This window comes from Fukomys damarensis, unplaced genomic scaffold (genome assembly GCF_012274545.1).
Source record: "Fukomys damarensis isolate Sample0158 unplaced genomic scaffold, DMR_v1.0_HiC HiC_scaffold_12, whole genome shotgun sequence".
Classification (NCBI taxonomy): domain Eukaryota; kingdom Metazoa; phylum Chordata; class Mammalia; order Rodentia; family Bathyergidae; genus Fukomys; species Fukomys damarensis.
The window spans coordinates 16,922,732-16,944,443 of NW_022900924.1; the positions used below are offsets into that span (position 1 = coordinate 16,922,732).

At 49.0% G+C, this 21,712-nt stretch overlaps 2 protein-coding genes across 2 annotated transcripts in view; one reads left to right on the forward strand and one right to left on the reverse strand.

The window, feature by feature from the left end:
* The window catches only part of Myl2 (myosin light chain 2), a 4,780-nt gene extending 4,399 nt beyond the window's left edge, over positions 1–381 (forward strand). Inside the window, exon 7 of the mRNA XM_010604458.3 lies at positions 204–381. Within this exon, the coding sequence (XP_010602760.2) occupies positions 204–302 (99 nt within the window). The 3' untranslated portion in view covers positions 303–381. The remainder of the gene's footprint in view (positions 1–203) is intronic.
* Positions 382–1,331: 950 nt separating this feature from the next.
* The window catches only part of Ccdc63 (coiled-coil domain containing 63), a 28,463-nt gene continuing 8,082 nt past the window's right edge, over positions 1,332–21,712 (reverse strand). The window contains exons 3-10 of the mRNA XM_033762438.1: positions 21,020–21,139; positions 12,655–12,836; positions 10,932–11,113; positions 9,245–9,465; positions 5,225–5,299; positions 3,075–3,267; positions 2,352–2,555; positions 1,332–1,772 (exon numbers count right to left, since the gene is read on the reverse strand). Coding sequence (XP_033618329.1) covers positions 1,627–1,772; positions 2,352–2,555; positions 3,075–3,267; positions 5,225–5,299; positions 9,245–9,465; positions 10,932–11,113; positions 12,655–12,836; positions 21,020–21,139 — 1,323 coding nt within the window. The 3' untranslated portion in view covers positions 1,332–1,626. The remainder of the gene's footprint in view (positions 1,773–2,351; positions 2,556–3,074; positions 3,268–5,224; positions 5,300–9,244; positions 9,466–10,931; positions 11,114–12,654; positions 12,837–21,019; positions 21,140–21,712) is intronic.

The window sequence follows — 21,712 nt, forward strand, 5'->3', positions numbered from 1 at the left end:
CATCCGAGATTTCTAGTTTGCGTAGAGATTGGGCCTCCTTTCCTTGGTGGGTGGTTGGACTCCCTTTAGCCACGGGCCCCCACCGGGCCCCTCCCCGCCCCCATCCCCCACCAGCCCAGAGGCCCGGCATCCGCGGCTGGGTCCCCACCCCCACAGCAGGTGACGGGACAAGGCCTGGAGCGCCCCCTGCCGGTTGTTTGCAGATGGACCAGATGTTCACAGCCTTCCCGCCCGACGTGACCGGCAACCTGGACTACCGGAACCTGGTGCACATCATCACCCACGGCGAGGAGAAGGACTGAGCCGCCCGCAGCGCAGGGCTGGGAGCCCGGCTGCAAACCCCGCCCGAGCCCGGTCCAATAAATGCGAGGTGCGAATCTGGCCTGATGTCCTCTGCTGCCCGATGCGCCCACGCTGAGCCGCACACAGGCGGCCCGGGCTCCTGCTGCCCACCTTCCCTGCTTCCTTGGGGTGTACGGGGGTGTCAGCCACCGAGGGGCCAGGCTAGGCAAAGGCACCCAGGGCAGATGCCATGCCATGCCAGCGGATCACAGGGTGAAGTCTCTGGGTACTGACTTCTGGCCCGTAAGGACCAGACCTGGCCTTGGGCTGGCCTGATCTTGGTGACCGAAGTCACAGCCAAAGCAGTCAGGCCTGTGTTGGGGCAGGATTCCCAGCCTAGGAAACAGATAGGTGGAGAGACTGGGTCCTAGGACTTCAGGCGCAGCTGCATCCAGGAGCTCAGCACATCTGCGTGGGCCACAGCTTCCAGTGGTCACGGTGGGGCGGGCTCCCACCTGCTCCACCTCTCTCCTGGCCCTCAGCAAACTGGCAGACAGGGGCGCATCTTCTCCCCAGCCACATGCAGTTGGGAACTGGGCACCTGGGCTCCTGGCGAGCTGGGGACTGGCAGCCTGCTCACGGGATTGACTGCACTGGGTGTGGCCGGGATCATGGGAGGGCACAAAGGGCCTGAGGCCAAAGGAGCGGGAAAGGGCATCCTAGGGCCCAGGAATCACACAATGCCAGCCCCAACCATCTGTGCACCGCTCTGGGTGACCTGCTGGCCCGAGGGACACTGAAGACACAACATGCACACATGCATTCGTAGAGATAAGACCGGGCCGCTGAGGCCTGAGGCCCTGCTGTGAGGGCCTGCAGTGCCTTGTGTGGCCCTGGGGTCTCAAGAGCAACACAGCGACCGGGTGTGATGGCACATGCCTATAATGCAGCACTCTGGGGGGCTGAGGCAGGAGGATCTCAAGATGGAGCCCAGCCTGGGCAACTGAGCAACTTAGCAAGACTCTGTCTTAAAAATTAAAAAAAAGGAGAGGTCTTGGGGTTGCAGCTCAGTGCAAAAGCCATGAGTCCAATCCCTAGCATCCCCAAAACAAACGATACTTGGGGTGCAGTGCAGCCTCCACACTTTCTCCACACGTTGCCCCTCCCTGTGGTTCAGCAAGGGTGGCCCAGGCTAGTCACCCTCCCAGCGCTGACCCACCTATGCCTCCAGTCTGAGGCTGCCACAACCCCAGCCTCCGCGCCCAGGTCGGCGCTCAAGGGCCCAGAGGTTACAGTACAAAACATCTATTCTCTTGGGTTCCGGTACACATGCGGCCGTGGGACTCAGAGTGTCAGCTTCTTCCTGGGCCTCAGCTCGTCGCCCCTCTCGGAGAGGCCGTCGGCAAGCAGGTCCCTGCTCCGAGCCTCCCTGGCGAAGTAGGCATCCAGCACCAGCTGCCGCAGATCGCTGTGCTCCAGGGGGTGATCGACTGTGCCAAAGACAGACTTGTGAGCAGCAAAAGCTCTCAGGGCTCAAGGAGGGGCCGGTGGGCAGAGCTGTACTTCCAAGGACGCCCAGACCACTGCCTGACTCCCAGAGAGGAAACGTGAGGAGACAGGGCTCTGATGTGCAGCTGTTCTGGATGTGCACTGCACAAGGACATCATTGCCCTTGTGTGGGTGGTACTGCCAACAGCTGCACTGAGGCCCTCATAGGAATTCAAAGGGCTGAGAACACTGTGCTAAGGTGGGGGGACACCTGCCCAGCTGCCACTGATCAGATGTCACCGTCTTTTAAAATTTGAGATGGTCTCAATAAATTGCATAGACTGGACTCTAATATGCAATCCTCCTGCCTCAGCCTCCCAGAGAGCTGGGATTACAGGTAAGCTGCATAACGCCTGGCAGCTGTGATTTTAAAAAATAGCCAGGAGAACAAAGCTTAGAGCTCTGTGTTTGGGTTACAGGGATGAAAGTCCCCAGGCAACAGTGAGAGGGGAGCGGGGCACCACAGGGCTCCCAAGCGGCCCCCCAGAGCCTCATGGGGGGACCTAGGTGCCAGGACTCACCATCCTCCAGCCTGTTGTTGAAGGGGTCGGGCCCGAAGGTGGGGGGCACGACCTTGATGGACTCAGGGGGCCTGAGGAGTGCAGAGCCGCCCCAGAAGGGGTTGACGAAGGGCTGTGGGGCCTCAGCCTCGGCGCCCTCAGCCTCCTGCACACGCCGCTGTGCCTCCAGCAGCAGCAGGTCGTTGGTCCGCTTCTCAATGGTGGCTGCAAGACAGTACACAGCGTGTGGCCGCGGGACGCACCACATAGTCACCCTAGCAGGGCCACATCTGGCTCTTGAGAAGCCCAAGGCCCTCATTCCTAAGGGCATGAAGCCCAGAGACACAGGATCCATAAGCCACAGGATCCCCTGCAGGTGGGTGATGAGGCTGAGGAACACTGGGTCACACTACAAATCAGGAACAGGGGCAGTGCAGTCTTAATGAACTACTGTTTTTCCCCAGTCTGCTCTGCTCTAGCCTCTGAGCCTTTGCTTACACTGTTCCTTTTTTTGCCCAAAATGCTGTTCCCTACACTCCCATAATGACCCCATCTGGTCTTTCCTCTCTGAGCTGTAGCTATTCTATTTGAAAATCAGAGGTCACAAGTATTGTACCTGCAACAGAGCCAGGTATAATGGCACATACATTTCTATGAGCCCAGCACTCAGGAGGCTGAGGCAGGAGGATTGCTGCAAGTTCCAGGCCAGCCTGGGTGCAGGTCACTGTGTGGGGAGGGACTCACCGAAGTACTGAGGCAGGTTGGCATCGGTGATCTTCCCTGTCTCCCCCAGGTGCACCAGGATTCTGCTGGCATCGCAGTTGATCTTTTGAAACAGGCTCCCAACCGCGTTCTTGAGGCGCTCCAGGGTCTTGCCCATCTCCCCGGATCTGTTCTCATACTCGCTGGCCTCCTCTGAGATCTTCCTCAGTTTCTCCTGGGGACAGACGCCGCCCCGAGGTCAGCCTGCCCTGACAGTTGCTGCGGCTGCAGACCCTCTGCCCTGCGTCTCCAGGCTGCAGGTTTTCAGCTGTCCAAGGGCTCAGGGCTGATTGATTACACTCCCATCAACATTGTTTTAAAGAATGAAACGACAGATGCGTGTAGTGGCGCACGCCTGTGATCTCAGCACTCGGGAGGCTGAGGCAGGAGGATGTTTGTGAGTTTGAGGCCAGCCGGGCTACACAGTGAGTTCTAGGCCAGCCAAACCAGATAGAGAGACTGTCTCTAAATAAATGAATAAATAAAGAGAATACAAAAGAAAAGATAGGAAGAGAAAATACTATCGTCAGGTTCCAGGGGTAAATAGTTCCCCAGAAGTTTTGTTTCGTGCACATATGTGTACAAGTGTCTTCCTGTGTGCTCGAGCTCTGGGATTGAACCCCGGGCCCTTACACTGAGCTGCACCCCAGCCCCTTTTTCCTCTTTTATTTTGAGACAGGCTCTCACTAGGTCACTAAGTTGCCCAAGCTGGACTTGAACTTGCTAGAGGGCTGGGATCTCAGGGTGGGGCTGCGGGGCAGGAAGGCTCAGCTCTTGAATCCGCAGCGATTTATCCACAAGGAGACTATGATCCGCGCTTTCTCACTGCGGTGGTTCCAAGGGCAGAGCTCTTAGTGCGCAGGCGCGATCTAACCTCCACAGCTCTCAGCCGCCACCGGGGCTCAAACCCATTTTACAGATGAGGAAACCAAGGCTCGGAGCGGAGACATCACCATTTCAAAGTCACCCAGCGAGGGAGTGACCATCCCGGGGAGGCCACCGAGGTCCCCAGAGAGCGGGGCGCGACGGGGCTGCGTCGGAGTCATCAGGGCCAGCGCGACCCGTGAGGGACTCGGCACAGGCCCGGGGTAGGGACCAGCTCGGGACCGAGTCTGCAGAGCCCACATCCGGCTTCCTCCGCAGGCGGCTACTTTGGCCGCGTGTGCGCTGCCGCCCCCTGGTGGCCAGCAGAGGCGGCGCTGCCATCAGGTCCACCAGACGCAGGATAGAAACCGCCCGGTCTAGTGGAGTCGGGCACTGGAACTGACCCAGGGCCACAGTCCCTGTCCAGGAGCTGCCGGCTTGGAACAGAACTCTGTGGCCAGACGTTCCGAGCTCATATTTTTGTTAGGGCCCTCATTATCTCTTAATGACAAAACCCTGACTCTAGGTGACATTGTGACCAGCAAAAAATCCTATTGTCTACCTCTCTTGGGAAAGGAATGGCCAATAAGATGTTAATACAGAAGTGTTGGTTCAGACTTCGGGGAAAGAACTTTTAAGCTTTTTTTCTCCCCCACTTTATTTCTGTTGGACTGTATATGTGATAGCTGGGTCTGTGACAGCTTCATTGCAACCACATGGCACCCTTGGAATATAAACCACACATCAAAGACAGCAAAACAAATAGCTAGAAGGAGCCAGGGCCATTGTCTGACCATTTCTAGATTTACTTAATTGTACTCAGCTGCTAATAAAGTGGCCAGAGTAAGTCAGTTACCATAGTTTGTTAAATTACATCTACAGCCCGGGTATGGTGACACACACTTGTAATCCCAGGACTCTGGGAGGCTGGGGCAGGAGGATCGCAAATTCGAGCCCAGCTTGGTCAATTTAGTGAGAACCTTGCCTGTCTAAACAAATGAAAACAGTTGTGGCATGGAGGCGCATGCCTGTAATCCCAGCCATCAGGAGGCTGAGACAGGAGGATCACAAGTTTCAGGACAGCCTGGGCAATTTAGCAAGACTCTGTCTTAAAACAGGGTCGGGGTCTTGGCTCCATGGGCCAGTGCTCATCTGGCAGGTAGGAGACCCCTGACTCAATCCCCAGAAGTGAGAAGAAAAAAAGAGCCCCGGACAGGCCTGACCGACGGACAGATGGGCTGACAGACAGGATGGCCCTCCCGGCTCACCTCCAGCTGCCTCAGCACAGAGCGGCTGTCCTCGCGGGACGATTTCTGCTGCGACCGCAGGAGGGCGATCTCGTCCTGTGGAGAGAGGAGGGAGTGACGCAGGGTGCGGGGCTGATGCTGCAAGCCCAACTATACCGGGGCACTGCACCGAGGAGAGAAGTCTGGTTTTCTTTCAACCGAATGAGTTTAAACCGAAATCGCCACTCAACCTATCTCTGTTCCCTATTATCTCTTATTTTGATCTTTAAAGTATTTATGATTTGGGTTTCTTAAGAGAAATCGTGAACTATTTAAGGGTGTCTGATTTATTTCACTTAACATTAGGATCTCAAGGTGCATCCATTTTCCTACAAATGACTCAAGTTTATCCTTCTTTACAGCGGAGTAGTACTCCATTGTGTGGAAATATCACATTTTATTTATCCAGTCACCCATCAATGAACATACAGGCTGCTTCCCAAGATTTAGCTAGTATGAGTTTGCTGCTATAAACATCGCTATTCATGTATCACTGTAATATGAGGCCTTTAACTCTTTCAGGAAGGTGCCTAGATGAGAATGTAATTTTTGTGGGTTTTTTGTGTGTTTTTGGTCCCAGGGATCAAACTCAGGACCTTGAGCTTGCCAGGCAGGTGTGGAGCCACTGAGCTAAATCCCTGGCCCCTGTTTTTGTTTGTTTTTTGAGAGAGGGTCTCACTATGTAGTCCTGCCCAGGCTGGTTTTGAGCTCACTGTGTAGCCTAAACTGGCCTTAAACTGGTGGTGATCCTCCTGCTTCAGCCTCCTGAGTGCTGGGATTACAGGCGTGTGCCACCACGCCCAGCTGAGAAAGTGCATTTCTAAACTGATACCAAACGCTTTGCTTTGGCTACAGAGCTGGGCTTTTAGAACCACTGGGGTTTGAGGAGGGTGTCTAATCCTTTTGAGCAATTCTGCCCCAGGACCTTGTTCCCAATGCAGCAGAGCAAGAAGACCAAGGTGGACCCTCCAGACCACCCGCTCAGGGCCAATCCAAGAGCTTACTGTAGGGTGTTTGGTTAAATCACTGCTGGTCCATCCACACAGCAGGACAAAGAATCTCAAACAGAAACTCAGCTAAATGCAGATTCCTGACCCCTCGCAGAGAATCTAGGGCTGCAGGTCGGAGCAGGGGCCTGAGGGTCTGCATTTTACAAAGCATCTTGTGATTCCACTGTGGCAACAGGACCCCCAGAACCCCTTGGATGGCGCTGGGATTATCTACCATAAACCATGGGAGGGGGCGCTAAACAGATGACTCCTCTAGTACAATCCCGTACAGAAACGGGCACCCAGGGGTGTGAGTGTGTGTGTGAAATTAACCCTCCCTATTGGAAATCCACGTTTTCTAGATGCATCCAGCTGGCACTTGGCAGCTCTGTGCCCCAAACTGCACAGTTCTGTGGCAAAAAGTGACCTGGGAAGCTGCTGTTCTGGCTGACACATCATTCCACAGACGGGGAAACCGAGGCCCAGAAAAGGCGAGACTGGCCCATCTCACACATGCACACTCGTCCTAAAGCAGGGGACCGCTGCACAGCTGAGGGACGAGGTCCCCATGGGAACATGAAGGTCGCCTCTGATCAGGAACACTTCCGGTCAGGTCCCAGAGTCCAGCCGGCGTCCTCTCATTCCTCGAGGTGGGGGTGGTCCGGATCATCCCACTGGTACCGGTGAGGTGCTCCCTCCTGGAGAATGCAAGTCCAGGGCCCTGCGCGCTTCCAACCCCCAGGGGAACCCTGGTCCCTCCCTGCGGAGCCATGCCAAGCCCTTCCGCGCAATACCACGGACCCCCACAAGAGGGCAGTGGCGGTGCGCCTACAGTGGAGGACGCACACTAAAAGGCCCACTGAACCCCTGGGCCTTGGGCCACCGCCTCAGACCCAGAACCAGCTGGTTCCCATGGATGGCGAGGGAGAGCCTGGACTTTTATAGGAACTCAGCTCCCCGCAAGAATGTGTGCCAAACTTGTCAGATCCGATTTTCCAAGAGAAACCATAAATTCAGATTCTCACGTGGAATACACTGATCTGTAAATGTCGGCAGTGAATACCTTAATGTTGGAGGGTTTGGAGGGTGAAGGACAACAAGCAGATTACCGTGCGGAAATGTCGCCAGTTTTGCTCTCTCATTGCCTGGGCCCGTTAGGACCCCAGCCCTCTAGTAAGTGTGAAAATCCTGGGTACCACCTCCTAACCCGTCCCACTCACCCAAGACCGCCCTGTCTTATATACCAGTTTCCTCATAATATGAGCTTAAACAAAAATGTTTCGTAGCTTTTTAACACAAGTTTGGAAACTCCTCTAGTCCAAGTATTCTACTTGGGGACACTGAGACCGAGAGAGGGCAGGCAAACGTCGGTCCTCCTAACCCCAGAAGACAGGCAGCGACCAAGAAGAGGAGAGAGCGCCCTCAAGGTGAATGGGCGGTCAAGGTCGATTCTCTTTAGGACCCACTCGCTGGTGCCCCTCTGGGTACCAGACCTGTCCTGTGTATGATCCCTCTAGAAGGGGTCAAGAGCAGCCCAGCCCAAGGGTCCTTCAAGCAGCAGCCCCTCCCCTGGACAGTTCCCATTCTCCCCTGAGCCACCTACCCGCCCCTCCCCACTCCGCTCTATGCCTTGCACCAGCAGCCTAGGCAGTGCCTAGGACTTGTCTGCCTGCTTCCGGTTAGACTCAACCAATGGGAGGTGTCTTTGGCACTGGCTTCCTGTCGGGCCCAGCCAATGGGAGGTCAAAACTGGCGACTTGCTTCCGGCTTCCCCTTGCATTTCCAGAAAGCGTTTCCTCCTTAATCCTTTCCGGAGCAGGCTGGGCCTGTACTCGCCCTGCACAATTTATTTAAACCTTTGTAAACAGTTGCTTGAAGAAACTCCTCAGTTTACCCCTTTGTGCCATCTGTTTCTGTGAAAATTCAAAACTACCTTTCCTCCTGCCATTATCACTTGGATTATTACGGTCTGCTGTTAATACCTAGTTATCTGTTAACAACATTCTGGAAACCAGGCAGTATTGGTTAGTTTACTGTGCCTATTATTTGCTGGCATTATCTCCCTGAGTAATAATATCCACTAAATCGCAGGTTTATATTTTCCTAATACTCATTATAATTTACCTATCATTAGATAAGGTCAATGTTCTCACCTATAGTCCAGCCGCAGGCTGCACATGGCCAGCACACACGCCCCACATTTGGGGACAGGGACTTATGTGAGAGAGCAGCTCCTCTTGTCACATAAGCAGAGCGCAGGTCGAAGGAAAGTAATGAATCCCCAGAGGAGGTAACATTGGTGCAGGGTCAGGACTAACGAGCAGGGCGGGGAACAGCACGAGGGCCTGGCAGCTGCAGAGGGCGCTTTGGGACTTGTGATGGGACCTGGTCCTACAAAGCAGAGCTGAGCCAAATGTTGAAGGGCATAGAGGAGCTGCGCAGATCCTTACTGAAGGGTGTTTGTTCAGGTGCTGGGGAATAAGTAGCCCAGGGAGCCAATTAACTTTGGGAAATTATGGGTTCAAAAGAAGGTAAACAGGTTTCCTCCCTGCAGGACTTGGCAGAGCCTTTACTATGTTCATGCTCGTCAAGCTTCTCTGAGATAAGAGGTAACCATCTCTCCTCAGTTCTCTGAAGCTGTTGAGGGTTAGAGAACTTTTAAGGTGAAGGGCAGAGAGTAAATGCTATCTCTCTCCCATAGTCCCCCCACCCACCCAGTCCTTTAAAAGTATAAAATCATTCTTCGTGAGCTGTGGGGCTATGGTCGACTGAACCCTGGATTATACAATGAGCTGTGGAGTGTAAACATCACCCCTGGAGGCAGGAGGCCTCGAACACCTTAACTTAGATGTCAACAGAAAGACAAATCTGATTTCAGAGAAGCTAAAATGCAGGGAGACCTGAGGGCAACCTTGAGGCCCTTTTTATGTGAGCTCCTTACAGGCGTCCCCAGGAACCTGCTCTGGGGAGGGACAGGTGGCCCCGGGTCCAGGGAGATGAGGGCTGGCCCGACCTGGATCCTCTGCGCCTTCTTCTGCATCATCTCCATGTCATCGTTGAGCTCCGCGACGTAGGTGAAGCGGGCAAAGTTCTTCTCCTCCTTGGCCAGGAAGTCCTCGATGAGGTGGTTCAGGTTCCCGTTTGCCACCAGCTTCAGCAGTCGCAGGTGGGCCACCTCGTAGCTCTCGAAGCTCGTGCCCTTGCTCTTCTTCCCGTGCTTCTTTGCCTTGGAAGCTAGAAAAGGGGAAACCAGAGCCAAAGGGTCCAGGCCGAAAGCCATTCAGTTTGGTGACAGACAGAGAGTAAGGGGCCTTGGGGAGGTGGCTGGCTCTTTCCAAGACAGGAGAGAAGCTGCATCCCACACTGGGCCAGGCTAGCTCAGGCAGAATCCCTGCCCCGTGGAACGTTTAGTGGAGGAATCAGACAAAAATAGAAAGGAAAAGAAGCTATCCAAGTAAACAGAAAAAGAAATCCACGCATTATTCTGCTTTAGATGGGGATAGGGGAGGCCTCTCTGAGGTGATGTTTGAACAGAACGAAGGTCAAGGAAGTGGCCAAGAAAGGCCCCAGGGTGGGTTCTTAGGAAGCCTCCAAGCTTGGGAAATACAATTAAATTCCAGAAAGTTTCCCTCTGAGCCTTGCTCTCTCCAGCCATGGATGCTGTATCAGCCCTGACTCTCCCGAACCCAACCTTATCTCTCTGATGGACTTTCACATGGCAATTAGAGGACCTCTTCTACATCTTCCTAGGCGCTTCTGGCCACGTGACCCCTTTCATGTTGTAGGCCCCTGCTGTCCTTGGAATAAAATAAAAGCTTCTCAGAATTAATTAAGATCTGGTCCCCTCTACCGCCCAGTGCCTGTCACCACCAGATGCCGTCACCTGGCTCCTCTGATGATTCCCATCCCGTGCAGGAGAAACGTGTGCCTCCTAGTTCAGCCTGGAAGACCCCATGACCTTTCCCTGTGCATCTCCCGTGCCTCTCCTCACGGCAATGACCCCTTCCAACCACTCGGCCTTCTCTCTGTTCTAGAAGCAAACCACCCTCTCCATAGCTCAGGGCCTCTGTGTGCACACTTCCCCCTGCCTGACTTGCTCTGGCTGCTGGAGTGGCTCCCACCTGATTCCGACCCTATGCCAGGGACTGGGATGAGGTAGAAAGGCCTGCTCGTAGGCTGGGCTCTGGCTGGCATCTGGGAACTCAGATGGTCCCCAGTTTCACTGGTCACTGATATAAAACTTCCCCACTGATCAGGGGCTCACAGCCCCTGGCTGCACACAATACGACCAATGGGGGCATCTGCTTCCTCTGGTCTTCACCCTGAGCTTTCCGTGTCATCCTCCCTGCAAATCCTCCAACCTAGGGATACCCTAGGGGACTGGGACACACCAGTCTCCCCTAAAGAGTGGAAGGAGAGTCTTGGTGTGAGAACCTGGACAAAACACAGGGCGACCAGGTACATGTGAACTGCAGGCACACTTTGCATCCCTCAAAGTATAAATATGCTTTAGGGTAAGTATATCCCCATACTTATCCCACGTAAATAGTCATTGTTTATTTGAAATTTAAACTTAACCAGGTATCTTGGATTTTTATTTGGTAAAATTGACAATCTTGCTATAAGATGATCAGAGACAGAGAGAGAGAGAGAGAGAGAGGAGAGAGAGAGAGACAGCACAAGCACCCTGGGGAATGTACCTTCCTCCCTTTTGGCCTGCTCCTCAAATTCGCTGCGGTCATTGAGCTTGACAAGCAGGAAGGACTTGAGCTTGGTCTCATGAGCATACAGCCGCTCCAGCTCGCGGATCTCTAGGTTGTACTGGGAGATGTCCTTCTGCTGGAGGTCCTTCATGGCCGCCATGCGCGCCATGGCCTCCAGCCTGGGGAAGGTGAAGAGCTAGGGTGTCCTGAGGCTCTGCCCTCCTCCTGCCCTCTCCCTGCCAGCCCCGGAACTTTCTTTTTTTGTGTGTTTGTTTTTTTGAGACAGGGTCTCACTATGTAGTTGAGACTGACCTGGAACTCACTGTGTAGCCCAGGCTGGTCTTGAATGCACAAATCCCCCTGTGCGGATCTCTAGGTTGTACTGGGAGATGTCCTTCTGCTGGAGGTCCTTCATGGCCGCCATGCGCGCCATGGCCTCCAGCCTGGGGAAGGTGAAGAGCTAGGGTGTCCTGAGGCTCTGCCCTCCTCCTGCCCTCTCCCTGCCAGCCCCGGAACTTTCTTTTTTTGTGTGTTTGTTTTTTTGAGACAGGGTCTCACTATGTAGTTGAGACTGACCTGGAACTCACTGTGTAGCCCAGGCTGGTCTTGAATGCACAGCAATCCTCCTGCCTCAGCCTCCCAAGTTCTGGGATTTCAGGTACCACTCCTGGCAAGCCCAGGAACTTTCTGCTCTTCCATGGACCACCAGATTTCTTAATAAAAGTTTCTGGAGCAGAAGGACAGTCCTTTTCACCTGAGCTACTAGAGCAAGCTCTAGGCCACCCCTGAGGAGCGATTTTCCTGTCCCGATCCTCTCTCTGTCATCACCATCACCATTACCATTGTCACTAGAATTATCACCAACACCATCACCATCAGCATGGCCACTAGCATCATCATCACTACCATCAACACCATCATCATCACCATCCCCACCATCACCACCATCACCATCATCACCATCATCACCACCATCACCACCACCATCATCATCACCATCACCACCATCACCACCATCACCATCATCACCACCATCACCATCATCACCACCATCACCACCATCACTATCACCACCATCACCATCATCATCACCATCATCACCATCACCACCATCACCATCATCACCACCATCACCATCATCACCACCATCACTATCGCGATCATCACCTCCAACATCACCATCATCACACCACCAACATCGCTAGCATCTCCTTCGCCTGCCAATCACTGTGTCCCAGCACTCCCTTACATGCATCCATTATTGAGTCTCTCTACCACCAAAAGAGATGCAAGAACAACACAGCAGTGATGGAGCCAGGCTGCAAACCCAGCTGTGTCTGATTCTAACACGTGTTCTCTCCTTAGCCAAACTCTCTTTCCAGAGACATAGACTGAGAAAGACCCCAGAACTAGAAGCAGGACACCTGGAGGGGATGGTGCTGACCAGAAGTTTGAGTCTCAGCTCCACCCCAACTGCTGCTTCCGTGGACTTCAGGTGAGTATTCTAGCATCTCCGAGCCTCCATGCCCTGGTCTAGATAATGGGGACAACAACTCCTAGGAGAACCGTGGAGGCTGAAGCACCGCACAGAGTGCCTGGCACTGTGCTGGGCAGGTAGACAGCATGTGGAGCTATCACCATTGTGATTTAAGGTCCGCCACATACAAGGAAGCCAAGCTCAGCCGGGAGCCATGGGCCATGGCCCCAGTGCTGCCCACACCTTTGCTCGTAGGCCTGGGCAGACTGCTCAATGGCCACATTCATGGTCTTCTTCTGCGTGAGCAGGCGCCGCTGCAGCTGCTGGTACACGTTGTCATAAGTAGCCTTCTCGAACCGCAGGTCCTCAATCTCCTTCCGGAGCTTGGCGTTGGTCATCAGCATCTTGTCAAAGTGCACAGTGACCTGTTGGGTGCACGTAGGGGTCACTCTTGGGGCAAGAGAGAAGTTTCCAGAAGGCATCGGGGGTTAGGAAGGTCTTTCCCCACCTCTCATCCCAGGGCCACAGAACAAGGACTGGAGCACTGGGTGAGAGGGTGAGTTGGCCACCAACTGGCCAAGTGGCCTTTGATGGGTCTTTACTCTGGATTTCACATTTCTCAACGCTCTTAGTCCAAACTTCAGTTTTCAGCAATTACATGCAAGGCAGGAACAAGGTGAATGGCACCAAGAGAAATGGAAATAACTGGCCCAATCCAGAAGTCAGAAATTTCTACAGAATTAACCTGGAGTGGTGGTGCACACCTGTAATTCCAGTACTCAAGAGGGTGAGGCAGGAAGATTACCACGAACTTGAGGACAGCCTGGGCTATATAGTGGGTTCAAGGCCAGCCTGAACTATATAATGAGACACTGTCTCAACACAAAACAGAACTTTCTGCAGGACAATTGGCTTGGACCCTTAGCAAACTGGTGGCATGAGACAGTTTCCATGGAGCTGTTTGGAGCTGAGTTTCTCAAACTCAGCATTACTGGTGTTTTTGGCTGTGTGGCTTTGTGACAGGGGCTGGTGTGCTTCGAAGGAAGTTTGATACCACGAGATGTCAGTAGCACCCCCAACCCCGACCCACTGTGCCAACTGAAAGCATCTCCCTTAGGTGACAGTGTCCCTCTGGGGACAAAAATCACACTCCAACTAAAAACCACTATTCTAGATTTTAAAAACATAGATGCAATGACAATTATACGAACCTTGATTTAATCAACCTTTAAAGAGATTTTGGGACCAACCAGAGACATTTTAATATAGTATTGAGTAATATTTAAGGAAATATTAATCTTCTCAAGTGCAATATGGGTATTGTGATTATGGCAGAAAACTGTTAATGTTAAGAGATGAAGTGGTGAACAGCAGAGAAACAGCCATTCTGAGATTTGGTGTCCAGACGTTGGACTATAATAGCATGAAGAAGAGAAGAAAGGAAGTGCGTCCTCTGGATCCAGCAAGGATCTGAAGCAAGAGGTGAAGCCCATGGGGAGAGCAAAAAGAGAGATTTCAATGAAGAAGGAGGTGGCAAGCAGAGCTGTCTACCTCAGTCCTGACTCATTGCCTGGAAAGAGCAGCTCAAACTTGCAGATGCACAGTGATTGTTAGCAACCCTGGAGTCCTCCACAGAGAAATGCACCAGTGGAATGGAGCAGTGAACTCAGGAGACCGCAGGGACTGTTGAATTATTCAGGCTCAGACACACCCCAGGAGAGGGCAACTGGCCGGTCGCCATCTTGGAGAGGGGCCAACTGAGCTGTGGGCCGGCTCCATGTAGAGGCTCCCAGGGACAGGGTGAGAGAGAATCAAATTCAAATCAGCAGGACGTCAAGGAGCCAATTTCCAGCTGGGAGGACACAAAAGGAGTGTTGCTGACTGAACGAATTGGGTTCTAGCCCGAAACTAGCCTGTGCCTCAGAACTAAAGGTGCAGGCTTGCTGAGATTAGCCACTATCCCACTATAACTCTATGGCTGGTTTGCTGGGATTAATTAACTTGGGTCTGGGTACTGTCTGCCCAGTCTACCAGTGACAGCAGAGGTATGCCTTGAAGTGGGCTTCTTTTTCTTATTTTTTTCCTTCTCTTGTTTTTGTTTTGTTTCTTTTCTTTTTTCTTGATTATTTGTTCTTGGTTTTGTATGTCTGAACAATTTCTAGTATTTTTTGTTGTTCTTATTCTGTTCTAGTCTTATTTTTATTTCTTCCTTCTCCCTTTCTCTCCTGTCTTCAACAGTTTCCCAAAGCTGGTGCAGTCTTCCTTTGTCCTCTAGCCTTGCTTCTTGGTTTTTTTGTTTCTTTGTTTTGTTTTTGAGACAGGGTCTCACTATGTAGTTGAGGCTGGCCTGGAACTCACTATGTAGCCCAGGCTGGTCTCGAACTCACAGCGATCCTCCTGCCTCAGCCTCCCAAGAGCTGGGATTACAGGTGTGCACCACCTCACTCAGCTCTCTAGCCTTGCTTCTAATCTCTTCCTCTTCTTCTGTGTCTCTGTTTTTCCCCCCAACCCCCTTTTAAATTTTCTCCACTGAGAATAAAATCACCATACTGAGGGCATATTTACCGTATACAATTTTCTGGTTTGTTTTAGATTTTGTTAAATAATCATAAATCTAGTTCATTCAGTTACAGGTGGTAAAACAATAATTACCACAGTTTGTCATTTTGTAGGCTGGGTTTGATGCTATTCTTGTTGCTGATTTTACTACGTTAGCAAAGGGGACAGATGAATTACCAAAGTTGAATCAAGAAGATATAACATGGGCTGTGGATTTAGCTCAGAGGCCTCACACCTGCCTTGCAAGTGCAAGGTCCTGAGTTTAATCCCTGGTGCAAGGTGGGGGGGAGATAATAAGATATAACAATTCTAAATAAATCAATATCAGTCAATGAAACTGAAGATGTATTAAAAACCCACCAATAAAGAAAACCCAGGCTCTGACAAATTCACTGCTGAATTCTACAAGAAATTTAGAGAAGATATAATGCTACTGGTTCTCAAACTCTAATGAAATTGAAAGAGACACAATATTCCCAAATTCGTTCCTGGAAGAAAGCGTTAACCTGATACCAAAGCCAGAGAAGGATCCAATCAGGGCAGAGAACTACAGGCCAATCTCCCTTATGAACACAGATTCAAAACTCCTCAATAAAATATTGGCAAACAGAATGCAGTGAATCATCAAGAAAGTTATACTCCATGACCAAGTAGGATTCATCCCAGGGATGCAGGGATGGTTCAACATATGCAAATCAATTAATGTAATATACTATATTAACAGAGCCAAGGACAAAAGCCATATGCAGAACAAGCATTTAACAAAGTCCAACCCCATTCATGATGAAAACCCTACAGAAAATTGGGATAGATGGTCTTTATCTCAATCTGATAAAAGCCTCTATGACAAACCAACAGCAAACATCATACTAAATGAACAAAAATTGAAAGCTTTCTCTCTAAAATCAGGAACAAGGTTGCCCACTCTTTTTCAAAATAGTTCTTATTCAATATAGTTCTAGAAACATTGGTGAGGGCAATTAGACAAGAGAAAGAAATAAAAATAAGGATAGGAAAGGAAGAAGGTAAATCATCATTATTTTCAGATGGCATGATACTCTACCTAGAAGACCACAAAAACTCCACCAAAAAATTTCTAGATTTAATAACCAAATTCAGTAGCATAGCTGGATATAAAATCCTCTGGTATACATAGCTGGATAAAAAAACCAAAAGCCTTCCTGCACATATATGACAAACTCGTGGAGAGAGGAATTAGGGAAACACCTTTCACAATAGCACTGAGAAAAATGAAATACCTAAGAACCAATCTGATGAAGTGATTAAAAGAACTTTACATTGAAAACTACAGAACTCTGAAAAAGGAGATTGAAGAGGATATCAGAAAATGGAAAGATTTCCCTTGTTCTTGGGTAGGAAGAACCAATATAGTGAAAATGGGTATACTTCCAAAATTGTGATTTAATGTGATCCAGATCAAAATACCAATAGCAGAACTCACCGAATTGGAGAAAAAAATCACAAAATTCATTTGGAACCAGAAGAGACCTAGAATAGCAAAAGCAATTCAGGGCAACAAAGGCAAGGCAGGGGGCATCACAATCCCTGACTTTAAATTATACTACAAAGCTACTGTGATAAAACAGCATGGTACTGGTGAAAGAACAGACCTGAGGATCAATGGAACAGATTAGAAGATGCAGAAGCAACTCCAGACATACTTAGCCATCTTATCTTTGACAAAGGAGGCAAACACCTTCACTGAAATAAAGATAACCTTTTTAAAAAATGGTGCTGGAAACTGGCTTCCCACGTGCCCAAGATTACTAGATCCCTATCTTTCACCATGTACTAAACTAAAATAAAAATGGATCAAAGATCTAAATTTTAAAACAGAAATACTAAATCTGCTGAAAGATAGAATTGGTAGAACCCTATATACATCTACTAAGTCCATTTGTTCAAAAGTTTGCTTCAGTTCTGATATTTCTTTGTTGCTTTCTTTTTTTTGTTTAGTTGGTATATTTGTGACAGTGGGGTCTTGAGGTCCCCCATTACAATTGTATTCATGCCTATTTCATTTTTCATGTCTGTTAATATTTATTTTATATAGTTGGGTGCTCTGGTATTTGGTGCATATATATTTATGATTGTTGTCTCTTCCTCTTGGACTGTTCGCTTTACAAGCATGTAATGACCTACTTTGTCTCTCAGTCATCCTTGGCTTGAAATCCACTTTGTCTGCAAACAGAATAGCTACCTCTGTTGTTTTTTTCTGGGTTCCTGTCACATGGAGTATTATTTTCTATCCTTTGACTTTTAATCCGTGAATGTATTTTTAAATTAAATTTGCTTCTTCTATATAACATTATTGTTGAATCTTGCTTCTTGATCCGTTCTGTCAGTCTGCTTCTTTTGATTGGTGAATTGAGACCATTAATGTTGACAGTTATAACTGATATGTATTGGCTTATCCTTGTCATGCTATTTTCCTGTTGTTGGTTCCTTTTCTTTCCCCTGTCTTTAATTTCTCACCTTGCCTGGTGGATTCATTCTGTTGTAGTTCATAGAATTGTAATCCTTGTTATTTCTTTCTAGAGTACCCTTCAGAACGTTTTGGAGTGCTGGTTTGGTATTCATAAATTTCCTCAGGTATTCTTTGTCACTGAAGTATCTTATTTCTCCATCTATTTTGAAATATAGTTTTGTGGGGTACATTAATCTGGGTTGGAGGTTTAGGGCTTGAGATACTTCACTCCAGGCTCTCCTTGACTTGAGGGTTTGTGTTGAGAAGTCTGCTATGATTCTGATGAGCTTTCCTTTATAGGTGATTTGTTTCTTTTCTGTAACAGCTTTTAATACTCTGTTCTTGTGCCGGGCATGGTGGTGCACACCTATAATCCCAGCACTTGGGAGGCTGAGGCAGGAGGATTGCTGTGAGTTCAAGACCAGCCTGGGCTACAAAGTGAGACCCCATCTCAAAAACAAAAACAAAAACAAAAACAAAAAAAACCTATTCTTCTGTTGAATTTCTGGAATCTTGATTATTATATGCCTTGGTGTAGACTTTTTTGACCTTGACTAATTGGAGTTCTATAGCCCTCATCTGTGTGTCAAATTCTTCTTCCCTGTTTGGTAAGTTTTCTGCCATGACTTCTGTGACAAGTGTTTTATGTCATTTGTACTATCTTCTCCTTTTTCATTGACTCCATCAATCTTATGTTATTCTTCCTTGTATCATCTAGCAGCTGCTGGATTGATTTCTCATGCTTCTTTGGTATTTTTAAGAACTTTTTTCTTTTCATCATCCTAACTGCAGTCCTATTTTGTATATCTAGTATTCTGTCCTCACATTGGCTCATTCTGCTGTGTATACTTTTAATGGAATTTTTAATCTCCTGAATAGCTGTTTGAATCCATTTCGTGGGTTCCATTTCTCTCCTATGCTGAGTGTTCATGGTATTCATCATTTTCCTACACTCTATTTTTTAAAAATCTGTATCTGTTCTAGAGTTACTAATCATGTCTTTCATTCTGGTTGCCGTCTGTATAGTTACCAAGAAATTATTTCTCAATGACTTTTTCTAAAGCCTTGTTCATCTGCTTTGTTACTTCCAGTGTTACCACTTCAGAGTCCGGGTGGGTGGCTTTTGGACTCCATTTCATCTATCCCTGGGTTTGTTTTTGGTGAGCTGAAAGTCTGGGATTATATCTTGTTTAAATGCCTCTCATTTTCTTTTCTTTTCTTCCTTTTTCAGTTTAATTCTTGGGTTAATGCTTGTAAATTGCTTATGGCAAGTAGCTTTATTGCTAGTATTTGAACCCTTAAGAAATGACTACTTCTCAGTAGCATCTTCGTAGAATAGCTGGATTTTTGTTTTGAGAGTGTTGCAAGATCCTTCCTCTTCAATTTATTGGGGATGAAAAGTTGCTACCTCCTTGCCCCAGCCTCTGGTTCTTTGGCATTGGCCTATAGTATTTCTTAAGACCCTTACACAATTACTTAGCACAGCTATGTCACCTTGGCTAAAACAGTACAATCAGCAATAACAATAGCATCAAACACAGCCTAGAAAATGACAAACTGTGACAACTATTAATTTGCCACCTATAACCCTATGAACTAGATTTGTGGTTATATAACAAAATCTAAAGCAAACCAGAAAATTGTAGGCAGTAACTAAGCTCTCAAGATGGCAATTTTACCCTCAGGGAAGAAAATTTAAAAGGGGCTATGGGGGGAATAAAGAAATAGAAGAGGAGGAAGAGATCAGAAGTGAGGCTGAAGGAGGACAAGGAAGATCATGAAAATTTTGGGAACCTGATGAAAAAGACAGGAGGGAAAGAGAGGGAAGAACTAAAACCAAGAATAGAATGGAACAATAGCACACACATTTTAAAAAATGAGCCTAGAAACCATGTTCACCCTCATATAAAAACAAGAACATCCGGGGATTTAGTTCAATGTTTCTACCCCCTGCCTTGCAAGCTCAAGGACCTGAGTTCGATGCCCAGTAAAAAAAAAAAAAAAAAAAAAAAAAAAAAAAAAAAACAGCGGGGTCAGGGATTTAGCTCAGTAGTGCTGCACCTGCCTCACAAGCACAAAGTCCAGAGCTTGATCTCCAGTCCCACAAAACAAAACAAAAAACAGCAGGAGAAAATAAGAAAACAATGTCTACTCTCTGCTGTCACTGATGGACAACATGGGCAGACTGAGGCCAGGTCCAAGTTAATTAATCCCAGCAAGTAAGCCAGGCATAGTTTTATAGCAGGGCAGTGGATAACCCTAGCAAGCCTACACTGTTAGTTCCACAGAAGTTAACTCTACTCTGTGAGTTTGAATTTGGCTCCCTGACTTCTTGCCAGTTTGAACGCCGCAGACTCGCTGATCCTGGAGCCACTAGATGGAGCCATCGCACAGCTGTTCAGAGTTCCAAGCTTGGTCCCTCTTCAAAATGGCTCCCCGTCCAATCGCCCTCTCCTGGGGGATGTCTGAATGGAAATAATGCACCAGCCACGGAGTCCGTTCCATTCCATTGGTGCATTTCTCTGTGGAGCCTCTGGGGTGACCAGGAATCACCATGAATCTGAAGGTTCAAGCCGACCCTCCCACGCAGTGAGTCCAGCCTCAGGAAGAAAGCATCGCTTGCTACCTCCTCCTCCTTTGTTGCAGTTTTTCTCTTCGCTCTCCCTATGGCCTTCACGTCTTCCTTCAGATCCTTTTTGGGTCCTGGGGACCCACTTCCCTCCTCCTTCTCTTCCCCACATTGCTATATTTCATTGTCTGGATACCAGATCTCAGAGAGGCTCTTTTCCTGCTGTTCATCACCCTGCCATCTTCCTGGAAGTCCCTTTTTGTGGGTTTTAAACCAGTTTGCAATTAAGAGATTCTAGTGTAAGCTGGGCATGGTGGTGCATGCCTGTAGTCCGAGGCACTTGGGAAGCTGAGGCAGGAGGATTGCAAGTTCCAGGCCAGCCTGGGCAATTTAGGGAGACCCTTTCTCAAAATCAAAATTTTAAAAGAGGTGGAGAATGGAGCCCAGAGGTAGAGAGCTTGTCCAGCATGTGTGAGGCTCTGAATTCAACAGCTTAATGCAAAAGTCACTGAAAACTGAGCGTGCTCAGATATCACCTTCCCCATGATCAAGCTCTGCGAGTGTCTGCTTAGTTATTCATAGAGTTGATAAGCTCAGCAACAAGAAGGCGCTTGCTCTGAGCAGAGCCATGGAAGAGGAGGGTCTAATTCTGCCTGGAAAAGGGTAACATTCAAATTGCTTCTAAAAAACAAGCAAGTTTTTATTTTGGTCGGTGCTGTGCTGAAGACTGAACCTAGGGCCTCACATATGCTAAAGCATGTGCTCTACCACTGCACCACAGTGCCCCCCTCTGGCCAGAAGCAGGAGTTTTTGAGGCAGAAAATTTAAGAGTGGACATCACAGACATGGTGGGGGCTGAGTAGAGAGTGGAGGCGGGAGAAGAGACCCACACATAACAGCTTCCCAGCCTGTGTGTCCATCACCATCTCCTGGGGCAACCACAGAAATGGGTGTGTCCTGAGCAAAGGGTGGGACTGCCCGGGTTACCTTACCAGGTTCAAACGGGTTTCCAAACTGTGAATCTGTTTTTGCAGTTTCCGGGGGTTACTGGCCTCTTGCATTTTTATGAAGGTCTGTTTTTGGGTTTTTACTTTTTTTTCCATTTGAATAATCTGAAAAAGAGAGCACCCAGCTGTGTTAACATCTGCAGGGATACAAATTCTACAGTTCACCCCCTGAAGTAAGCTAAAGAAAAACCTGCAATAGTTTTTCTTGTCTTGTAAAGAGAAGTGTGATTTATCTCTTCAGTGCCTGTTCAATTGAACTTAATCTTAGCCAATTTAGGGTAAAATGGGGCAATTTTGAGTTCTGGCTCTCTCCTGTGCCCGTGAATTTTATCACCTGCCAATACAAGCTCGGCCTGTCTAAGCCATGCTTTCCAGCAGACAGGACATTGTCCTCCAAGGGACTTTCTGTAACCATGCACAAGTGCTGTTCGGTGCTTGCGATGACTGGGTGCTTCTGGGACTTAACGGGTGGGTCACCAAATGCCATACACCTGGCAGTGTTTGGGACAGCACCAGACATTATCCAAGAACTGTCCTCCAACCCTTGTGACCTCCCAGTTCCCATCAAGGCATTGCACAGGCGAAAAACAATTACGCTTTCTGTACCTGCAATCAAACTCTTTTTCATATGTGAACGCACTGCTTTTCATTCAGTTCCAATAGACACTGGATTGTCCA